The sequence below is a fragment of the Balaenoptera acutorostrata genome, chromosome 10, assembly GCF_949987535.1.
Source record: "Balaenoptera acutorostrata chromosome 10, mBalAcu1.1, whole genome shotgun sequence".
NCBI lineage: Eukaryota > Metazoa > Chordata > Mammalia > Artiodactyla > Balaenopteridae > Balaenoptera > Balaenoptera acutorostrata.
Genome location: NC_080073.1, coordinates 52,424,163 through 52,446,022, shown reverse-complemented (window position 1 = coordinate 52,446,022; position 21,860 = coordinate 52,424,163). Strand labels below are relative to the sequence as shown.

General features: G+C 44.6%; 1 protein-coding gene across 1 annotated transcript in view; it reads right to left on the bottom strand.

Moving 5' to 3' along the window:
- SUSD5 (sushi domain containing 5) overlaps positions 1-21,860 on the bottom strand; it is a 46,106-nt gene that overhangs the window by 7,144 nt on the left and 17,102 nt on the right. The window contains exon 4 of the mRNA XM_007191565.3: positions 12,069-12,257. Coding sequence (XP_007191627.3) covers positions 12,069-12,257 — 189 coding nt within the window. The remainder of the gene's footprint in view (positions 1-12,068; positions 12,258-21,860) is intronic.

The window sequence follows — 21,860 nt, the reverse complement described above, 5'->3', positions numbered from 1 at the left end:
TTTACTTTTCATTATTATATTTGTGATCTTTGATGTTACTACTATGACACGATGAAGGCTGCTTCATAGATACTAAAACCCCCATCAGGTGGAAGAGGTTAACTACATGATGACCAGTCTGTAGCCATGACATAAGCTGCCACAATTCTGAGAACTGGCCTCAAAGAAATGGGAACAAACTGACCCTGGAACTGAAGATTAACTGTAGCTAAAACAAGATGATGGTGGTCAGACCATTGGTGGATGACCAATTTCAAGATGACAGTCAGAGCTGACTGTGCTGTTTCTACACGTAGCCCCCTCCCTCCGCCTATAAAAGCTCTTGCCCACTGATTGTCAGTGGGGGGAGTCGGTCTTTGGACAGGAGACTGCCCTCCCCTCTCGGTTGCTGGCCTTTGGAATAAAGCAAACTTTCCCTTCCACCAACCTTGCCTCTTTATTGGCTTTTGAGCGGCGAGCAGCTGGACTCGCTTTAGGTAAGTATTCGGCTCCCAACCTGAGACTGTGCTCTCGCGATATCTGGCTCCCGGGTTTTCCCGACCAGAGCCGCCGCCATGAAGACGCGTCGGGATGGTTGTGAGTAGCTTGCTGCTCGTGGCTCGCTGGCCCTGAGAGGGGGTTTGGGAGGACGTTCCTAGCAGTTGTCGAAACTATTTGTTTCGGGGCTCCTCCCTGTTTCTTCCCAGCTCCGCACTGGCTGCCAGCGTAAGCTTTCCCTTGGTGGAACGGAAAGATGCCTCCGGACGAGCTGACGAGCTCCAAGACCGAGGTAAGTCCAGTGGTGTGCACCCGGCAAACTTCTCTTTTGAGCACCAAGTGCTATTTGGGCATTTTGCCAATTGGTTCTGATGTGTGTCTGACGTTGAGAACCGTTTGTGAGCACTGAGTGTCATTTGGGCATTTTGCCAATTGGTTCTGAGGTGTGTCTGAGGTTGAGGACCGTCTGTGTTGGGAAGTGTTTGTTTGGGACTCCATATTGGTCATCCTCTCAGAGGGTTTGTGACAGTTCTGTCTTCTGGTGTGTGGACAAGTCCTCTCTGCCTTTGTATCCCCAGCACTCAGCGTGGTGCTTGGCACATAGTAGACACTCTGGAAATATTTGTTGAATGAATAAACGCGTGAGTGAAGAAGTGAACAAGTGAGTGATGGAAGCCCGTTTTGATTAAGCTTGATTCAGTCTGGAAGTCCATCAGCCAGGGCATTATTTGGTGCATGACAGTAGCAAAGAATGGTAAACAACCTCTTAGTCCTAGGACTGAGCATAATCAATGTCGGCTAAATTCCTTCTCCCACGTAACCCAGCCCATGAGCTTCAGAAGTCAGAAGGCACCTGGAATATGGGCAGGACGTGAGCCATTTTTCTCCTCCCCCATACCTTCTTGTGCAGGAAATACTGGCCTAGCGTATAATGTTAGAGCTGGGGATTTGGGATAGGTCTGCCCACTCTTGCCTGGTGGGCCTGCCTTGACCTGGACCCTTATGGCCAATCTGAGCTGTGTGTGTGTGTGTGCGCGCGTGCGTGTGTGTGTGTCTGTCTGTCCGTCCGGAGGTTCTGCCTTCAGAGCTCCCTGAGCCTAGAGCATCCCTGGATGGCAGCCCAGGGCCCAGAGCCAAGCGCTTCCTGTCTGCCCAGGTTCTCAGGTCAAGGTCTGGCTCAGAAACAGGCTCTCACTGTGTCACAGTTTCGCCAAAACCTCAAATGAAGACACAGACACCAACTGTTTACAAAGAGTCTACTCATGACAAAATATCCCAAGCCTGTTTTTCCCTTCTTGAGTAACAGTAAAGTCTGTTGCTCACTGAATGTCAACCCAAAATTACACTCTGCCTCAAGATGGGGAACATCAGCCCTTCGCCTGCTGAGGTGTAATTTCTCTCCCCTCCCTCTGCTCCCCTGAGTCTGCGCTCTCCTCAGCCAACCCTCCAGCCCTCCCCTCCCCCATGCTCTCCTGAAAGCTGGGCTGGCACAACACTGGGCCTTCTGATTTAGACCAACGGGTCCAGGAAATGTAAACTTCATGGGCTCTCTTGGCAAAAACCAAGTCATTCCCTGTGTGTTTATATTTAATTGTTACTTTAGGAAAACCAAAGACTACACAGTAATAGAAATCAGGAGTAAAAAGAAAAGGGTCGCCCAGGTTGTGCCTTTATCAGGGGCAGAAGTATTACAGGCCGGGCCCCAGAACCCTGGGCTCTCCCAGTGCTGCCACTTTTCATGTTTTTTCATGTTGTTGCATTTATGGAAGCTCACACATGCCTTCTTTTTCCCTCTGGTCTTGGCTACGCAGCCTTTAAAAATAGTAATTTTGAAAAAGACAACCAGACAAGCCAAAAATAACCACTGGTTCAATGAACCTCTGAACAAATATGGCAATATTGACAAAGAAATTCTAAATTCAGTCCAGTCTCTGGCTTTTATTCTATGAAGGAAGTCTAGAAGATGGAGGAAAACAGAAATGGAAGTTAATTTAAGAAAACAAAAGATGGGCTTTAGAAATGAGGGAAAATAGCAAAGGAACTTAGTGAGGGAACAGCTAGTTTACAAAGCAAGCCCTGCACTGCCCTGATGCTTTTTAGAGGCCCCTGGAGAAGCACACAGCCATCATAAAGATGTTGGAATGAGACGTGCCTGGTTTTAATCTTGGCTCTGCTTTTTTTTTTTTTTTTAATAATTCTTTTTTTATTTTTGGCTGCCTTGGGTCTTTGTTGCTGTGCGCGGGCTTTCTCTAGTTGCAGTGAGCGGGAGCTACTCTTTGCTGTGGTGTGCAGCCTTCTTATTGCGGCGGCCTCTCTTGTTGTGGAGCACAGGCTCTAGGCACGCGGGCTTTAGTAGATGTGGCATGTGGGCTCAGTAGTTGTGGCTCGCGGGCTCTAGAGCGCAGGCTCAGTAGTTGTGACGCACAGGCTTAGTTGCTCTGCGGTATGTGGGATCTTCCTGGACCAGGGCTCGAACCCGTGTCCCCTGCATTGGCAGATGGATTCTTAACCACTGGACCACCAGGGAAGTCCCTTGGCTCTGCTTCTTTCTGGCTGTCTGACGCAGAAAGTTACTGAACCTCTCTGTCCCTGTTTCCCATCTATAAATTGGAGCCGGCCATTTCTACTTTCAGACTTGTGAAGATGAAATGAGATAAAGTGTATAAAACTCCTTTTGCAGGGGGCTTCCCTGGTGGCGCAGTGGTTGAGAATCTGCCTGCTAATGCAGGGGACACGGGTTCGAGCCCTGGTCTGGGAAGATCCCACATGCCACGGAGCAGCTGGGCCCGTGAGCCACAATTGCTGAGCCTGCGCGTCTGGAGCCTGTGCCCCGCGACGGGAGGGGCCGCGATAGAGAAAGGCCCGCGCACCGCGATGAAGGGCGGTCCCCGCACCGCGATGAAGAGTGGCCCCCGCTTGCCGCAACTGGAGAAAGCCCTCGCACGAACCGAAGACCCAACACAGCCAAAAATAAATAAATAAATAAATAAATAAATAAGAAAATCCTTTAAAAAAAAAAAAACTCCTTTTGCAGAAAGGAACATGAGGAGACTTGGGGAAGATGAAAATGTTCTGTATTTTGGTTCTGGTGGTGGTTTCATGGGTGTACACATCTGTGACAACTCAGAGACTTTTATATTTTAAATGGTTACTGTTTATTGTATGCAAATTAAACCTCAGGAAAGTTGTTAAAAAAAAAACGAAACAAGGACAAAAAACAACTCCAAAACAGAGATGACATGGAACAGGTTTGGCATGGTTTACGACAGCTCTTTTCTCAGTGCCCAAATGGGGAATGGGTCCTGTTTCCACAGCTGCAACAGACCAGAGAAGGGAAAAAGAATAGCTGTCCATTTGTTGTTGGACTCAGAGGTGGCAGGGCTGGTAGAGTGAAGTCAAGCTTGGTGTCACTCACTTTCCTGATCCTACAGACCAGAAAGCACAAACAGAACCATGGAGCTTGGAGTGGAAAATCTTAAAGGCTTTTCAGAGCCTGTCTTAGCAGATACCCTTTGTCAGGGCAAGTTGTCTTTTTTTTGGCCACGCCACGTGGCATGTGGGATGTTAGTTCCCTGACCAGGGATTGAACCTGTGCCCCCTGCAGTCAAAGCTCAGAATCTTAACCACTGGGCTGCCAGGGAAGTCCCCAGGGCGAGTTTTAAAGGAGGACCAAGGGGCAAATCAGAGAGCAAGGGTCTATGAGTCTCTCCCTTCCTGGGGTATCTGCAGACCAGGGTAGAGGCCATAGGACCACTGGCTGCTGAGTTAGGAGAGGGCAGAGGTGTTGAAGGCAATGAGCACCCAGGACAGCAAGTAGGGGAATGGTCAGTGTGCCCAGGGAAGCACGTGTGGTACCATGGTCACGTGGCCAGGGGTGGCCACTCGGAGTGCTGGGAGGTCAGAGACTATTCCTAGGGTACAAGTGGCCAGAGATGGATATGGCCTTGAAGATATGGGACTTGGTATAATAAGCCCAAAGAAAACCACATATAGCATGGAAATCTGCGCACATGCGTAAGGAGCAAAGCACCAGGATTTGTCTATAATTAGGGCAACAACCAATCATAGTTGGATACCAAGAACATTAGAGAGGTATGACAAACATTTCGTGCTGCCCAACTGGGAATGGAAACCAACTGTGGATTTGGGTAGGAGAATGGAAAACAAAATGGCCAGACCCAGACCTGGACTCTGGGAACCAAAGCTAGAGAAATACCAACATGCAGAGGGGAGAAAATGGCAGTTTAAGAAGTCCCCACCCATTCAGGTTGATGGTCAAGGCTAAAGTCCCTGTGCTAAGTGAGAGATTTCACCAGCACCACTTGAGGCTGGACCATAAGGTCGAGGTGAACATACAACCTGGGTGGGCAGTGTGTGCCTGAGGCACCCTCCTGCACTGGCCACTCACTGACCACCCAGGTGGACGTGCCCCTGTGCATTCATGCCTGCTCACCATTCAAAGTTTAAATTTCATCACGCTCATTCAGGCAGTCCCCAGTTTACTGATTTTTCTTTAAACCACTGCTCTCCTGAACTGATGCTTTAATAAGCAACTAAGTTCTCCACTGTCGTGGATGCTGTCGGTGCTCATGTCCCCTTTCCCAGACCAGTGCACCCATCCCCCAGCTGCTGTGAGCGACGGCAGCTGAGGGTTCACAGCTGCCACTCCTCTGGAGGACTGCCCTTGGAGAAATGGGAGCCTCAGTTAGGGGGGTTGCAACCCGCCTTGCCCTCCATGCACAGCAGCCTGCAGCCAATGACAGACTAATATGGAGGAACTCAGGCCGGTCCCCTTGCTTCCAAGTGGGACCAACCCTGTGGTGCAATTCATGCTCCCCAGCTCCCCAAGGGATCAGGCAAAGCAAGGATCCAGCTGAGGCCACATCCTTAACTCCTCCCTCTCACCTTCCCTGCCTCCCTTATTCCCTTTCTCCCTCAACAAGCCATGGACATCTGAACAGGCTCTGCTTTTAGAGAATCTAACCCAAGTCATCTAGCCAGTCTTCAAGATTCCCAAACAGTGACAAATTTGAGTGGAACAGTCTTCATAGTAGCCCTGAGCTCCTAAGCCCCTGCAATCTCCGAGACCAAACTCGTTTGAGCCCCAGGTTCTTTTGTCTTGACTTCCATGGCACCCGAGCCTTGAGGCTCTCTGGGCCTGAAGAGGTCATGAGGGGAATAAGGGGCAGGGACCCCTGGGGCAGGTTCTGCTAGAGGGGTTGGAGCGGGCTCCAGCACCTCACAGGAAACATAAGGAAACGTTCTGGGCTGGGGGCAGGGGGGTCTTGACAGACAGCCACATGATGTGTAGGGAGGGTTGTGGGCCGAGCCCAGTGCAGAAGTGACAAGTGCTCCCTGGAGGTGAGGGGCAGCTGGGGCCACAAGTCTGGAATGCTTGGGAGCTACACGTTAGAAAGTCCCCGGCTGCTTGCCCATGGGGTCTCCACCAAGTCCTAAAGCCACACAGGCCATGCCTTTCTGGAAGGATCATTTGCTGTCTCCAGAATCTGAGATGCCCGCTGGCAGAGACCAATTTCTCACCCAAGTACTAGACAGCTGAAGTCACAGCCCGCCTTTGGTTATCTGTTGTACAGGAAGCTGGAGTCAGTAACACACAAGGGAGCAAGGAGCCAGCGTCACACAAATCCCTTTAGATCCTTCAGTGAGGGGCCTAATACCCTCCTCCGTCAGCGCGAGAGTGAAAGGGAAAGAATATGGTCTGAGCTCAGACCATACCACAGGTCCTGTTCTGAGTGAGGTACTTCCCATCTTAGAATAACAAAAGCAAGCAAGCAGACAAAACAAAACAACCCCTCCACCTCTCTGGCCCCCTGATCCTCCTGCAGCTCTACCCTCTGCCCCTCCCCACCGCCGCCCCAATCCTCTCCGTGAACAGCAGAAGTTGTCTGCCTTGGCCCTCTTCCTCACTCCAGCTCATTCCTGTGCTCGCTGCAGTTCCGCCCAGGTGCATCCCACTCCCCAGTTACACACTGAAAACATGAGGCTACCAGAACCTTCTTAGGCTGTGAAACCAGTGCACACTTTTTAGCTTTCATTGACTGGACCTGTGCAGCCTTTGAGCACTTTTTCCACCTGGGAACACACACTTCCTTTAAAATTTCACCTGGGACACCTCGTTTTCCAGCTTTCCCTTTTACCTCATCATCTACTGTTTCTCTGTCTCTCCTAAGGTATTCAGTTTACTAGTTTCCTTTACGGTTGGGACAGTTTTGCTCAACGTTGATTACACAGTACCTGGGACCCTGCCAGATGAAGGGAGGGGGACAGAGTGAATGAATGAATGGCCAATAGACCGTAGAAGGAATGTTGTTGTCCAAACCAAGATGAGTCCAACTCCAAAACCCTTGTTTGGCCCACCCTCTCAAGATGACTTTTCTCCAACTTGAAGCAGTTCCTTAATCAAAAAAAGTTGGTGTTCACTGGAAAAATACACGTAAGGTGGAGTCAAATACCTGGTGACAATATTCTTGTAACACACACACACACACACACACACACACACACACACACTTATAATAACACAGATACTTTAAATGTTAAATCTACAGAGTAATGAAAACTATAACGGTCTGTATATTCAGCTAAGTGTAGAAACCAAAATTCCTGCCCAGCAGCTGAAAGCTCCAACGACTCTGCTTTGCAGTGAGAAAATAAACACCATTTCAGACACACAAAACCTTCATTTAGTTCTCATTCTACTGGGGCCAGTAAACAACCCATTTGAGTGGTGGGTGTGCCTCGTGGGATGGTGTAGCCTCGGTGCCTCGCCAGAAACCCAGCCAACTCACTGACACCTCAGGGTGAGTTTGGGTCTGCTTTGAGGTGACATATTCAACAAGCAGGAAGTCAGGTCTTATGCCTCATTTTCTCAGACAGGTGAATCCATCAGAACTGGCAGGAGCTCCTGCCTGCCACAAAGCAGCAGCAACAGAGGAAAGTACTAGAAAATGGCTCAAATTGTGTTTCAGGGACTTGTCCCACTCTGTAACTTTGTTATTAGTATGTGACAAGCAAGTAGGAAGTTTTTAGAAGCCTTTGTAACAATTTGACAGGGGAATTTTATGTCTATTTAAGGAAAATTTTTATTTGTGTCTAGAATATCTTTAGTTTTATGCTAATTCATTTTTATTGCATTTTTACTAACGTGTCAGTCTATCAATAACAAGAAAACAAATTTTTAATTGTGCACAGAGAGTTTGAGACAACAAAATCTCACTATTCATCAAAAAACACTCCAAGAGGAAAAAATAAGCCACAGGATGAGAGAGAAAATTTCAACACATTAAGAAAGTTTTCGTAACACGACGACCCAAAACCTATGGGATACAGCAAAAGCAGTTCTAAGAGGGAAGTTTATAGCTATACACGCCTACCTAAAGAAACAAGAAAAATCTCAAGTAAACAATCTAACCTTACACCTAAAGAAACTAGAGAAAGAAGAACAAACTAAACCCAAAGTTAGCAGAAGGAAAGAAATCATAAAGATCAGAGCAGAAATAAATGAAATAGAAACAAAGAAAACAATAGCAAAGATCAATAAAACTAAAAGCTGGTTCTTTGAGAAGATAAACAAAATGGATAAGCCATTAGCCAGACTCATCAAGAAAAAGAGGGAGAGGACTCAAATCAATAAAATCAGAAATGAAAAAGGAGAAGTTACAACAGACACCACAGAAATACAAAGCATCCCAAGAGACTACTACAAGCAACTCTATGCCAATAAAATGGACAACCTGGAAGAAATGGACAAATTCTTAGAAAGGTATAACCTTCCAAGACTGAACCAGGAAGAAACAGAAAATATGAACAGACCAGTCACAAGTAATGAAATTGAAACTGTGATTAAAAATCTTCCAACAAACAAAAGTCCAGGACCAGATGGCTTCACAGGTGAATTCTATCAAACATTTAGAGAGGAGCTAACACCCATCCTTCTCAAACTCTTCCAAAAAATTGCAGAGGAAGGAAGACTCCCAAACTCATTCCACGAGGCCACCATCACCCTGATACCAAAACCAGACAAAGACACTACAAAAAAAGAAAATTACAGACCAATATCACTGATGAATATAGATGCAAAAATCCTCAACAAAATACTAGCTAACAGAATCCAACAACACATTAAAAGGATCATACACCACGATCAAGTGGGATTTATCCCAGGGATGCAAGGATTCTTCAATATACGCAAATCAATCAATGTGATACACCATATTAACAAACTGAAGAATAAAAACCATATGATCATCTCAATAGATGCAGAAAAAGCTTTTGACAAAATTCAACACCCATTTATGATAAAAACTCTCCAGAAAGTGGGCATAGAGGGAACCTACCTCAACATAATAAAGGCCATATACGACAAACCCACTGCAAACATCATTCTCAATGGTGAAAAACTGAAAGCATTTCCTCTAAGATCAGGAACGAGACAAGGATGTCCACTCTCACCACTATTATTCAACATAGTTCTGGAAGTCCTAGCCATGGCAATCAGAGAAGAAAAAGAAATAAAAGGAATACAAATTGGAAAAGAAGAAGTAAAACTGTCACTGTTTGCAGATGACATGATACTATACATAGAGAATCCTAAAGATGCCACCAGAAAACTACTAGAGCTAATCAATGAATTTGGTAAAGTAGCAGGATACAAAATTAATGCACAGAAATCGCTTGCATTCCTATACACTAATGATGAAAAATCTGAAAGAGAAATTATGGAAACACTCCCATTTACCAGTGCAACAAAAAGAATAAAATACCTAGGAATAAACCTACCTAAGGAGGCAAAAGACCTGTACTCAGAAAACTATAAGACACTAATGAAAGAAATTAAAGATGATACCAACAGATGGAGAGATATACCATGTTCTTGGATTGGAAGAATCAATATTGTGAAAATGACCATACTACCCAAAGCAATCTACAGATTCAATGCAATCCCTATCAAATTACCAATGGCATTTTTTACGGAACTAGAACAAATCATCTTAAAATTTGTATGGAGACACAAAAGACCCCGAATAGCCAAAGCAGTCTTGAGGGGAAAAAACGGAGCTGGAGGAATCAGACGCCCTGACTTCAGACTATACTACAAAGCTACAGTAATCAAGACAATATGGTACTGGCACAAAAACAGAAACATAGATCAATGGAACAAGATAGAAAGCCCAGAGATAAACCCATGCACGTATGGTCAACTAATCTATGACAAAGGAGGCAAAGATACACAATAGAGAAAAGACAGTCTCTTCAATAAGTGGTGCTGGGAAAACTGGACGGCTACATGTAAAAGAATGAAATTAGAACACTCCCTAACACCATACACAAAAATAAACTCAAAATGGATTAGAGACCTAAATATAAGACTGGACACTATAAAACTCTTAGAGGAAAACATAGGAAGAACACTCTTTGACATAAATCACAGCAAGATCTTTTTTGATCCACCTCCTAGAGTAATGGAAATAAAAACAAAAATAAACAAATGGGACCTAATGAAACTTCAAAGCTTTTGCACAGCAAAGGAAACCATAAACAATACGAAAAGACAATCCTCAGAATGGGAGAAAATATTTGCAAACGAATCAACGGACAAAGGATTAATCTCCAAAATATATAAACAGCTCATTCAGCTCAATATTTAAAGAAACAAACAACCCAATCCAAAAATGGGCAGAAGACCTAAATAGACATTTCTCCAAAGAAGACATACAGACGGCCACGAAGCACATGAAAAGATGCTCAACACCACTAATTATTAGAGAAATGCAAATCAAAAGTACAATGAGGTATCACCTCACACCAGTTAGAATGGGCATCATCAGAAAATCTACAAACAACAAATGCTGGAGAGGGTGTGGAGAAAAGGGAACCCTCTTGCACTGTTGGTGGGAATGTAAATTGATACAGCCAGTATGGAGAACAATATGGAGGTTCCTTAAAAAACTAAGAATAGAATTACCATATGACCCAGCAATCCCACTACTGGGCATATACCCAGAGAAAACCGTAATTCAAAAAGACACATGCACCCCAATGTTCATTGCAACACTATTTACAATAGCCAGGTCATGGAAGCAACCTAAATGCCCATCAACAAATGAATGGATAAAGAAGTTGTGGTACATATATCCAATGGAATATTACTCAGCCATAAAAAGGAACGAAATTGAGTCATTTGTTGAGACGTGGATGGATCTAGAGACTGTCATACAGAGTGAAGTAAGTCAGAAAGAGAAAAAGAAATATCGTATATTAACGCATGTATGTGGAACCTAGAAAACTGGTACAGATGAACCAGGTTGCAGGGCAGAAGTTGAGTCACAGATGTAGAGAACAAATGTATGGACACCAAAGGGTAAAACTGTGGTGGGGTGGGGATGGTGGTGTCCTGAATTGGGCGATTGGGATTGACATGTATACAGTGATGTGTATAAAATTGATGACTGATTTAAAAAAACAACAACAACAACAAAAAAAGTTTTCATAAAAAAGAAATCCAACATTAACGTAAAAAATCAATTAGAGAAATGGGCAAAACTCTTGGACAGACACTTACTGAGTAAATGCTAATAGTATCCGATTAGATAAGTGCTTGGGTAGAGACATGGGTTTTACAGGTCACCATGGAGTAGTCACCAGATAGGTAAAAATGTAAGAAGTCTCACAATCCTGAAGGTTGGTGAGGATGCTGGAACAGAGCTCTTATACACAGCTGTTGGGAGAGTAAACTGGTCAAAACACTTTAGAAAACTCTCTGGAAGCATCCACGTAAGCTGAACACACACCTACCCCATGGGCAGCAACTCCACTGCCAGGAACCAAAAGAAATGTGTTCACATGTGAAACGAATGATGTGGAGGAGAACGATCACCGCAGCGTAAATTTTCGACAGTCACAACACGAGAACAAGCCAAATGACCACCAGCAGAAATAATGGGTGGTGTATTCACACTATAGATAGTAAACTGCAATGAACACAAAAAACCACAGCTCAGGCAACAACATGGATGAAGCTCACAGATAAGACAGCACCCTAGTCTCATCATGGTTCTCCCATAGAATCTGCCGGACATTCTGGGGACCAACTGTCCTACAAATTCAGTAACATTGTGGTGCTGGAGTCATCCCCCTCTATAGCGCCAACCTCCGCTTGGTACCCAGATGTCATGGGGGATCAGGAAGGTGGGCCCTGAAGGAGTCTTGGGGAGAAAGGAACCCTATGAGGTCAGGGAACAATTCAGGGTCTGGCATGAGGTCCATGGTGTAGGAGTCATAGGAGAGAGTGATTTCTGCCATTGGGAGAATTCCCAAGGGGGCTGGGCAGGGGTGGGATGCAGAAGCCTCGCCCCCAGGCATACAATGATGATGGAATGGGGACATCTGGGGGAATCAGATCAGGTTTCGGGAGCTAAATGCCCACCAGGAGTCTTTTTAGCCTCAGCTATAATTTTATTCAGCCTCATGGGGCAGCCCAGGGAGTAGAGCAAGACAGCAGGGCAGCAGCAGAAAATTCTCATCAGGAGGAGCAGTCCATACAGCTGTCCTGGAGTTATTTTCCTGCTTACCTTTCCCGCAGGCCTGGACCAGGCCATACCACTCCCCACAGCTGTTGCACAGCAAGGTGAAGGCTGTTTCGCGCCGGCCTGTCACGTGGCCGGGGGCACACAGGTACAGCAGCTCATCCCCCATCTCCAAGCCCGTGTGGCCCTGCAGGATGGTGTGTGGGAAGGAAGGTGGGTCTCCACACGGCTTCTCTGAGGACAAGGAATCACAATAAGTTTTCCCAAACTCTGCAGAACTTTTTCAGCCTGGGAGGAAAAAAAAAACTTAAAAAGCAACCCCTTGGGACTTCCCTGGTGGTCCAGTGGTTAAGAATCCTCCTTCCAATGCAGGGGACATGGGTTCGATCCCTGGTCGGGGAACTAACATCACACATGTTTTGGGGCAACTAAGCCCATGTGCTCTAGAGCCCATGCACCGCAAAGATCCTGCATGCTGCAACTAAGACCTGATGCAGCCAAATAAATAAATATTGAAAAAAAAGAAGCCTGTAGAAGAAGTAAAATGGAATAATATAAAATATTGGATTAATCCAAAAGGAACGTAACAATAGAAGAAGAAAAACAGAAAGCAACCCCCTCTCCCCCATGGGTGTTGCCTGCACCTTAAACTGAGATCTCCTTTACCGTGGCATCCCCAGGACCTGGCAGAATGCCTGGCACAGATGAAGCACTCAAAAAATACTTGTTGAATGAATAAATGTGCTACAAAGTGCTACAACTTTGTGTTTTTATTTATTTTTTATTTTTTAAAAAAAGATTTATTTATTTATTTATTTATTTATTTAGCTGCGTTGGGTCTTCGTTGCAGCGCTCCGGTTTCTCGCTAGTTGTGGCGTGTGGGCTCAGTAGTTGCGGCATGCAGGCTCTCTAGCTGTGGCCCACAGGCTTAGTTGCCCTGCGGCATGTGGGATCTTAGTTCCCCGACCAGGGACTGAATCCACATCCCCTGCATTGGAAGATGGATTCTTAACCACTGGACCACCAGGGAAGTCCCACAACTTTGTATTTTTAAATTGCCAGGCAATATTATCCTCTAATGTTTCCTTGAAAGGTGGCCCCAGAGACAGTGCCCAGCAGCAAGTGGTACTCTTTGTCAAATGCTGAAATATTACAGACTGTAGAGTAGAGGATGCCTCTCCCCTCCCCCAACCTCGACCCTGATGGTAACACTGTTACCTGTTTGGTATTTACAAATAAATACTGATAGAGATGCACGTACGTATACTACATATGTAGCTGTCTGTGTGTGTGTGTGTGTGTGTATTTATTATTTTTTATTGGAGTAGAGTTGCTTTACAATGATGCGTTAGTTTCTTGCTGTACAGAAAAGTGAATCGGTCATACGTATACATATATCCACTCTTTTTTAGATTTCTTTCCCATTTAGGTCACCACAGAGCATTCAGTAGAGTTCCCTGTGCTTACAGTAGGTTCTCATTAGTTATCTATTTTATACATAGTAGTGTATATATGTCAATCCCAATCTCCCAATTTATCCCACCCTCTTCTTCCCCCCTTGGTAACTGTAAGTTTGTTCTCTACATCTGTGACTCTGTTTTTGCTTTGCACATAAGTTCGTCTCTACCATTTCTCTAGATTCCACATATAAGCGATAATATATGATATTGTGTGTGTGTGTGTTAACATAAACAGGATTACATCATATTTATTACCGAGTACCTGCTTTTTAAAAAACTAATAAACTAATTTTTGGAGCTGGTTTAGGTTCACAGCAAAATTGAGTGGAAGGTACAGAGATTTCCCATGTTCCCGTCTCTACCTAGGCACAGCCTTCTCACTATCCTGTACCATAGTGGTACATTTGTTACAATCCATGAGCTTACATTGACATGTCATTATCTCTCAAAGGCCACAGTTTACATTTGGGTTCACTCTTCATGTTCTACAGTCTATGGGTTTTGATTGTATAAACCCAATCTATGGGTTTTGAATATATAATTACATATATCCACCATTGTCGTATCATACAAAATAGTTTCACTGCCCTAAAAATCCTCTGTGCTACACTTATTCATTCCTCCTGACTCCTGGCAACCATAAATCCTTTTACTGTCTCCCTAGTTTTGCTTTTTCTAGAATGTCATATAGTTGGAATCATTCAGTACCTAGCCTTCTCAGACTGGCTTCTTTCACTTAGTAATAAGCATTTGTTTCCTCCATGTGTTTTCAAGGCTTGATAGCTCATTTCTTTTTAGCACTGAATAATATTCTATTGTCTGGAAGTGCTACAGTTTATTTATCCATTCACCTACTGAAAGACATCATGGTTGCTTCCAAGTTTTGGCAATTAGGAAAATAAGCTGCTAATAAACATTCATGTACAGGTTTTTGTGTGAACTTAAGTTTTCAGCTAATTTGGGTAAATATCAAGAACTGTGATTGCTGGATCGCATGGTAAAAGTATGTTTAGTTTGGTAAGAAACTGCCAAACTGTCTTCCGAAGTGGCTGTACCGTTTTGCATTCCCACCAGCAATGAAGGAGAGTTCCTGCTGCTCCACATCCTTATCAGCATTTGGTGTCATCAGTGTTCTGGATTTTGGCCATTCTACTAGATGTGTAGTGGTAAATCATTGTTTTTTGTTTTAAATTAATTAATTTATTTGGCTGTGTTGGGTCTTCGTTGCTGCACGTGGGTTTTCTCTAGTTGCGGTGAGCAGAAGTTACTCTTCGTTGCGGTGCACGGGCTTCTCATTACGGTGGTTTCTCTTGTTGTGGAGCACGGGCTCTAGGCGTGCGGGTTTCAGTAGCTGTGGTTTGCGGGCTCTAGAGCATAGGATCAGTAGCTGTGGCGCACGGGCTTAGTTGTTCTGCAGCATGTGGGATCTTCCCAGAGCAGGGCTCAAACCCGTGTCCCTGGCAATGGCAGGCAGATTCTTAACCACTGCACCACCAGGGAAGTCCCTCATTGTTGTTTTAATTTGCATTTCCCTGACGACATATGATGTGGAGCATTTTTTCATATGCTTACTTGCCATCTGTGTATCTTCTTTCGTGAGGTATCTGTTCAGGTCTTTTGCCTATTTTTAAATTGAGCTGTTCATTCTCTTAATGTTGAATTTCAGGAGTTCTTTGTATATTTTGAATAATAGTCCTTTAGTAGACATGTCTTTTGCAGATATTTTCGCCAGTCCGGGGCTTGCCTTTTCATTCTCTTGACACTGTCTTTTGCAGAGCAGAAGTTTTCAATGTTAAGTAAGTCCAGCTTAACAGTTACTTCTTTCATGTATTGTGCCTTTGGTGTTGTATCAAGAAAGTCATCACCATAAACAAGGTCATCTAGGTTTTCACCTATATTATCTTCTAGGAGTTTTGTAGTTTTGCATTTTACATTTAGGTCTGTGATCCATTTTGAGTTAAATTTTGTGAGGGGTGTAAGGGCTGTGTCTAGATTCTTTTCTTTTGCATGTGGATGTTCAGTTGTCCCAGCACCTATATTAAAAAGACTATTTTTGCTCCATTGTATTGTTTTTGCTCCCTTGTCAAAGATCAGTTAACTATATTTATGTGGGTCTATTTCTGGGCTCCTACTCGATTCCATTGATATTTGTCTGTTCTTTCACCAGTACCACACTGTATTGATATCTGCATCTTTATGTCTTTTAAAATTTAATTTAAAAAATATTTTATTTTATATTGGAGCATAGTTGATTAACAATGTTGTGTTAGTTTCAGGTGTACAGCAGAGTGATTCAGTTATACACGTACATGTATCTATTCCTTTTCAGATTCTTTTCCCATTTAGGTTATTACAGATTATTGAGCAGAGTTCCCTGTGCTACACAGTAGGTCCTTGTTGGTTATCTATTTTAAATATGTGTACGTGTCGATCCCAAACTCCCAATCTATCCCTCCCTCTAGGTAAGTCTTGAAGTTGAGTCATGTCAGTCCTCCAACTTTGTTCTTCAATTATGAGTTAGCTATTCTGGGTCTTTGTCTCTCCATATAAACTATAGAATTAGTTTGTTCATATCCACAAAATAACTTGCTGGAATTATGACTGAGATTGCATTGAATCTATAGATCAAGTTGGGAGTAACTGCAGTGGGATTATCTGGGCTGCTCTCTGCAGCCTCCTCAGACCTGCCCAGCAGCCACTTGAGCCCGCAGGGATGTTCCAAACCCAACTCATTCTCTGAAGCACTAGGACAAGGGCTCACCCAGAGCTAGTCTCCCCAGAACCACTGGGATCTCAGATTCGTAGCCCATGCTCCAGCTGTTTTCTCTGCAATGTCCTCTTCTCCTTTCCCTAACCATTATCCCCACAGAACAAAATCCTTCAAATTCCACCTCAGCTGCCACTGCCTCAGGAAGTCTCCCTAATTACGTTCCTCCTTTGTGCCATGGAAACTCATTCATCTCTTGCTTGTCCTTATACACCGTCAACTCCTTGAGGGTGGAGAGGAGTCCTCTCTCTCTCTCTCTCTCTCTCTCTCTCTCTCTCTCTCTCTATCTATCTATCTATCTATCTATCTAAAGCACCCACGAGTCTGAGCCCTGCTTTGCGTTACCCTGGACAAATAAATGAAAAATTGGCCAGTGCCAGGTCAATGGTAAAGAGTGCAGACTCTTCCACACTCCCTCGGGAGACCCTGAACTGGATAAGTTCTGTCAGCTGCTCAAAGCATTGCAGTTCATTGGTTCCAGTCTCCCATCATTGCTGGAATTTCCCCAAAGCCAATCTTGAGGCACAGCGCCTTCTCAAGCAGACCTGGGAGGTGGCTACTCTCAAAAATTCCTGCTCACCTGAGAGGTGAGCATTTAGCTCTCTTTTAATTTTTGGCCACACTGCAGCTTGGGGCATCTTAGTTCCCTGACCAGGGATCGAACCTGTGCCCCCTGCAGTGGAAGTGTGGAGTCTTAACCACTGGATCACCAGGGAACTCCCTCAGCTCTCTTCTTGAAGACATAAAGGAAGGGAATCATTCCATTTCTATTTTTAAGGGAGATACAGGTAGGAGTAACATATGCAGGGGAGGTGAAATACAGTGCTAAGAAGGTGAGGTGGGCTGGCGGGGAGAGCAGCCAGGCCAGCCCTGGCTTAGAGGGGGAGAAACAGAAGCACACCCTTAGTGAGCCTTGGGTGCTGCAGCGAGAAGGTGAGAGGAGACCTGAAGCCTCCAGACCCCATGCTGTTGACTCCACAGACAAGCTGCCAAGAGAAGCAGAGCCAGAGAACCCAAGTGCAGGCAGCTCATTTCATCAGCATCCAGTTGGTTAAAAATAACTTCACTTATTAAAGTGAGGTCACCACAGGGCTGGAAATTCACTGTCAGTGAAACAAAAATACTGAAAGGAAACAGAGAAATGTCTACATTCATGGTGAACTTTATCCAAAAAAGAAACACAGGAGGAAGCTGCCTGAACATTCCACAGGCTGTTTTCCTTCTGGGCTCCTTATGAGGCATATGTCTGCCATTTTTGGAGTTAGCACCCTTCATTCTTCCTGTCTTGCCGAAGAGAAGCAGCAGCCCAGGGCTAGGTGCAATGAAGCATCATCAGGAAAAAGGCAACCTTTAGAGGTGATACTGCACCCGGGTGTCTGCTGAACCAGACCTCACGTGCACTCCCCAGGAGCCTCTTCTCGGCTTCTTACCTTCCTTTGGCACACATATTTCCCTTGGTGAAGTATAGTTGATTTACACTGTTATGTTAGTTTCTGGTGTACAGCAAAGTGATTCATGTATACACACACACACACACACACACACACACACACACACATATACAGTAGGACCTTGTTGTTTATCTACTTTATATGTAGTAGGTTTTTAAAAATATTTATTTATTTGGCTGTGTTGGGCCTTAGTTGCAGCATGCAGGATCTTTAGTTGTGGCGCGTGGGCTTCTCTCTAGTGGCGGCGTGCAGGCTCCAGAGCACGCGGGCTTAGTAGGTGCAGCGCGCGGGCTTAGTTGCCCCACGGCATGTAGGGGTCTTAGTTCCCCGACCAGGGATCGAACCTGCGTCCCCTGCATTGGAAGGTGGATTCTTAACCATTGGACCACCAGGGAAATCCCTATATGTAGTAGTTTTTATCTGCTGTTTTATATATGGTAGTTTGTATGTGCTAATAATCTCTAATTTACCCCTCCCCCACCCCCCTTCCCATTTGGTAACCATAAGTTTGTTTCCTACGTCTGTGAGTCTGTTTTTATTTTGTAAATTAGTTCATTTATATCATATTTTAGATTCCACATATAAGTGATATCATAAGGTATTTGTCTTTCTCTGTCTGACTTACTTCACTTACTGTGATAATCCCTTGTTGACTGCCTACAAGGCTCCCCTAAGGAAAAGTGAAGAGCCATCTGGGAGCCGTTTACATGCTCTTTCTAAAGGAGGAAAGGCAGAGGAACAGGGGCCGAGCTCTCTCTGAGGGATCGTGGGGAATCCATCCTGCTTTTCTGGAAAGTCCAAGAGAGAGCAGCCCTCTGACCCTAATCCCACCTCAGCATGTGTTCCTGAGCCCCTTCATCACCCATCTGAAGCCTCCTCACAAGTCAGGCCCTGTTGGACCAAGACTCCAGTTTTCCCCACCCAAGCCTCTCCCTGAGCAAGCTAGGCTCAGGCAAACTGCCCTGGATGCGGGGCTCTTGAGCACTTTGACTCAAAGACACCCACACAGGGCTCACTTGCTAAAATGGCATCAGTCCTTACATAAGCTGATAGGCATCATGAATTTGCTTTATTTTTTTGTTTTTGTTTTTGCTTTGTTTTGTTTTGTGCTTTCCTGTTGTTGTTATTGTTGTTTTGGGAGGAGTATGTAGACCATTTGGGGGGAAATTTTCATTTGCATATAATTTCAAAGTTACAGAAAAATTTTAAAAATAAGGAACTCCCATAAACCCTTTATCCAGATTTACTAATGTGTTTTCATTTTGCCCCATTGGCTTTATCATTTTCTCTCTCTAGATATATATATATATATCTAGAGAGAGAGAGAGAGAGAGAGAGAAAATATATATCATACATAAACACATACATATATGTGTATGTATACATACATGAATATGTATATATGTGTATCTATATCTGTAATTCTTTTTTTTTTTTTAATTTTGTCTGCTCTGGGTCTTTGCTTCATTGCAACACACAGGCTCTTCATTGCGGCATGTGGGCTTCTCTAGTTGTGGCGTGTGGGCTTAGTTGTCCTGCGGCATGTGGGATCTTAGTTCCCCAACCAGGGATCAAACCCATGTCCCCTGCATTAGAAGGCAGATTCTTAACCACTGGACAACCAGGGAAGTCCCTGTAATTCCTTTCTGAACCACTTGAGAATGAGTTGTAGATATGATGTCTCTTTGTCCCTAAGAACCTTGGTATATATTTCCAAGAACAAGGATATTGTCTTACATAACTGCAGTAGTTACCAAAATCAGGGAATTTAAGCATTGATACAATACTATTATCTAATTCAAATCCATATTCAGATTTCATCAATTATAGCTGTTTTCTCCTGGTCTAAAATACAATCTAGGATCACAAATTACATTTAGTTGTCAAGTCTTTTTAGTCTATTTTAATCCAAAACAGTTACCTTGCCTTTCTTTGTCTTTTTTTTTTTTTCTGCACCACGAGGCTTACAGGATCTTAGTTTCCCAACCAGGGATCGAACCTGCGCCCCCTGCAGTGGAAGTGTGGAGTCCTAACAACTGGACAGCCATGGAATTCCCTCTTTCTCTTTCTTATCCTTGACATTTTTCTTTTCTTTTTTAAATTTAATTTTATTTATTTTTGACTGCATTGGGTCTTCGTTGCTGCGCGGGCTTTCTCTAGTTGCGATGAGCAGGGGCTATTCTTCCTTGTGGTACGCAGGCTTCTCATTGTGGTGGCTTCTCTTGTTGCGGAGCATGGACTCTAGGCACACGGGCTTCAGTAGTTGTGGCTCGTGGGCTCTAGAGTGCAGGCTCAGTAGTTGTGGCGCACGGGCTTAGTTGCTCCGCGGCACGTGGGATCTTCCCGGACCAGGGCTCGAACCCGTGTCTCCTGCACTGGCAGGCGGATCCTTAACCACTGCGCCACCAGGGAAGCCCTCCTTGACATTTTTAAAAGAGTATAGGCCAGTCATTTTGTACGATGTTTCTCAACTTGAGTTTGGCTAAAGTTTCCTCATGGTTAGATTCAGGTTGCACATTTTTGGCAGGAATACTACTGAACTGAAGTTGTGCTCCTCTGAGTGCAGTATATCAGGAGGCATGTCTTACTGGTTTGGCAATAACTCAGTTTTGGAGTCACTGTCATGGTTTTAAATTTGGTGCCCTATAGGATGTGAACAGATGTTTCCAACCTCTGGCTTCATGCACTACAGTTGTGGGCAAAGGGGCACACACTTGCATACACACAACCTGTTTGAAGCCTGTGAGGTGGAAAGCCCAGGATCTCCTGTTGTATGATGAGGAACACATGGCTCAGTGCACCCCCCTCACACCCCAGTCAACATCCAGCCAACGCCCAGAAGCAAGGCCCCTACCCAGCAGCTGACTGCAGACTTGTGAATGAGCCCAGCTGAGGCCAGAAGAATAACACAAATTGCTGCCCTCCCCCCAAAATAGTGAACTAAACAAACAGTTGTTTTAAGCCACTACATTTGGGGGTGGTATGTTACACAGCAAAAGCTAGCTGCTACCTCTTGTTCATGAGGGGAAAGAGATCAGACTCAGAAGCCCCACGTATCCATTTGAGATCACTAAAGAAAGAAGGTCATGCTGGTTTTCCTCTGGCTCTGTCCCGTCTCCCTCAGGGATCTGAACCTTTGCCTATGTTTGAGATTCAAAGGATCGTTTTCATTTATTTATGTGGTTTTTTAAAAAACAAACCATGGATGTTGTTCTCCCCAGGGCTTTCCATGGCCACATCTTTCAGTTGCTTGACTGCAATCAGCAAATGTAGAACCCTTCCTGGAGGGAGATGCCATGGCAGCAGAGAAGCCTACCACCAATAAACATCTAACAAGCACCAGCCAGGGTGGTAGGGTTCACTGTGGCTCTTTGATTTACCAACTCCTCTGACCCCTTTCCTGGAGATTGGGATTTGGTGCCTCTGGGATGCAGCCTGAGGGTTTGCATTTCTAATAAATTCATCTGGTATTTCTCATCATCAGAGAGCTTTGGGAAACTCTGCATTAGAGAACTAATTCTCAAACTGGGCTACATGTTATAGTCACTGAGCAGCTTTAAGAAACCCCAGTGTCCAGAACATTTATATCCGAATCTCTAGGGCTGGCACCCAGGTATCAGTAGTTCTTAAAACTTCCCAGATGGGACCACTGTGCAGCCTGGCAGTACCTGTGCTGATTTCTATGACTGATGAGTAAGCAGCTCGCTTTCTCCCCATTTGCATGGACATTCCCTTTCAGCAGCATGTATTTCTGATAATGAAGGTATACTTTTTCCAGTGCACATGAAACGCTGCCCTGGAGACTCCTTTATGGTTTTCTCCTCACCACTCAGCTGATTTCCCAGAAGGAAGTTGAATTTTTCTTTCTAGGAGCAGTTTCCTAAATCCTATACATTTCCTTTTGGGAAAAAAGGATTTTTTTTCTTTTTAGAAAAATTTCCACCATGAAGACAGACCAAAGGGTAAGTGGTATCAGCAGCTGCAGCGCATGCTGTCAGGGGTCTGCCCATATTTCCTAGATCCCTTTACCATTCCCATGCACAGGGGCTCTGGGTGGGCATCTGTGCATCTTTGTTGGAGGGTGACTCAGCTATCGTAATTCTTTGTCTGAGCACACCGAAAACCAGAAGAGTCCAGGAATTTATATCTCCCTGAAGCA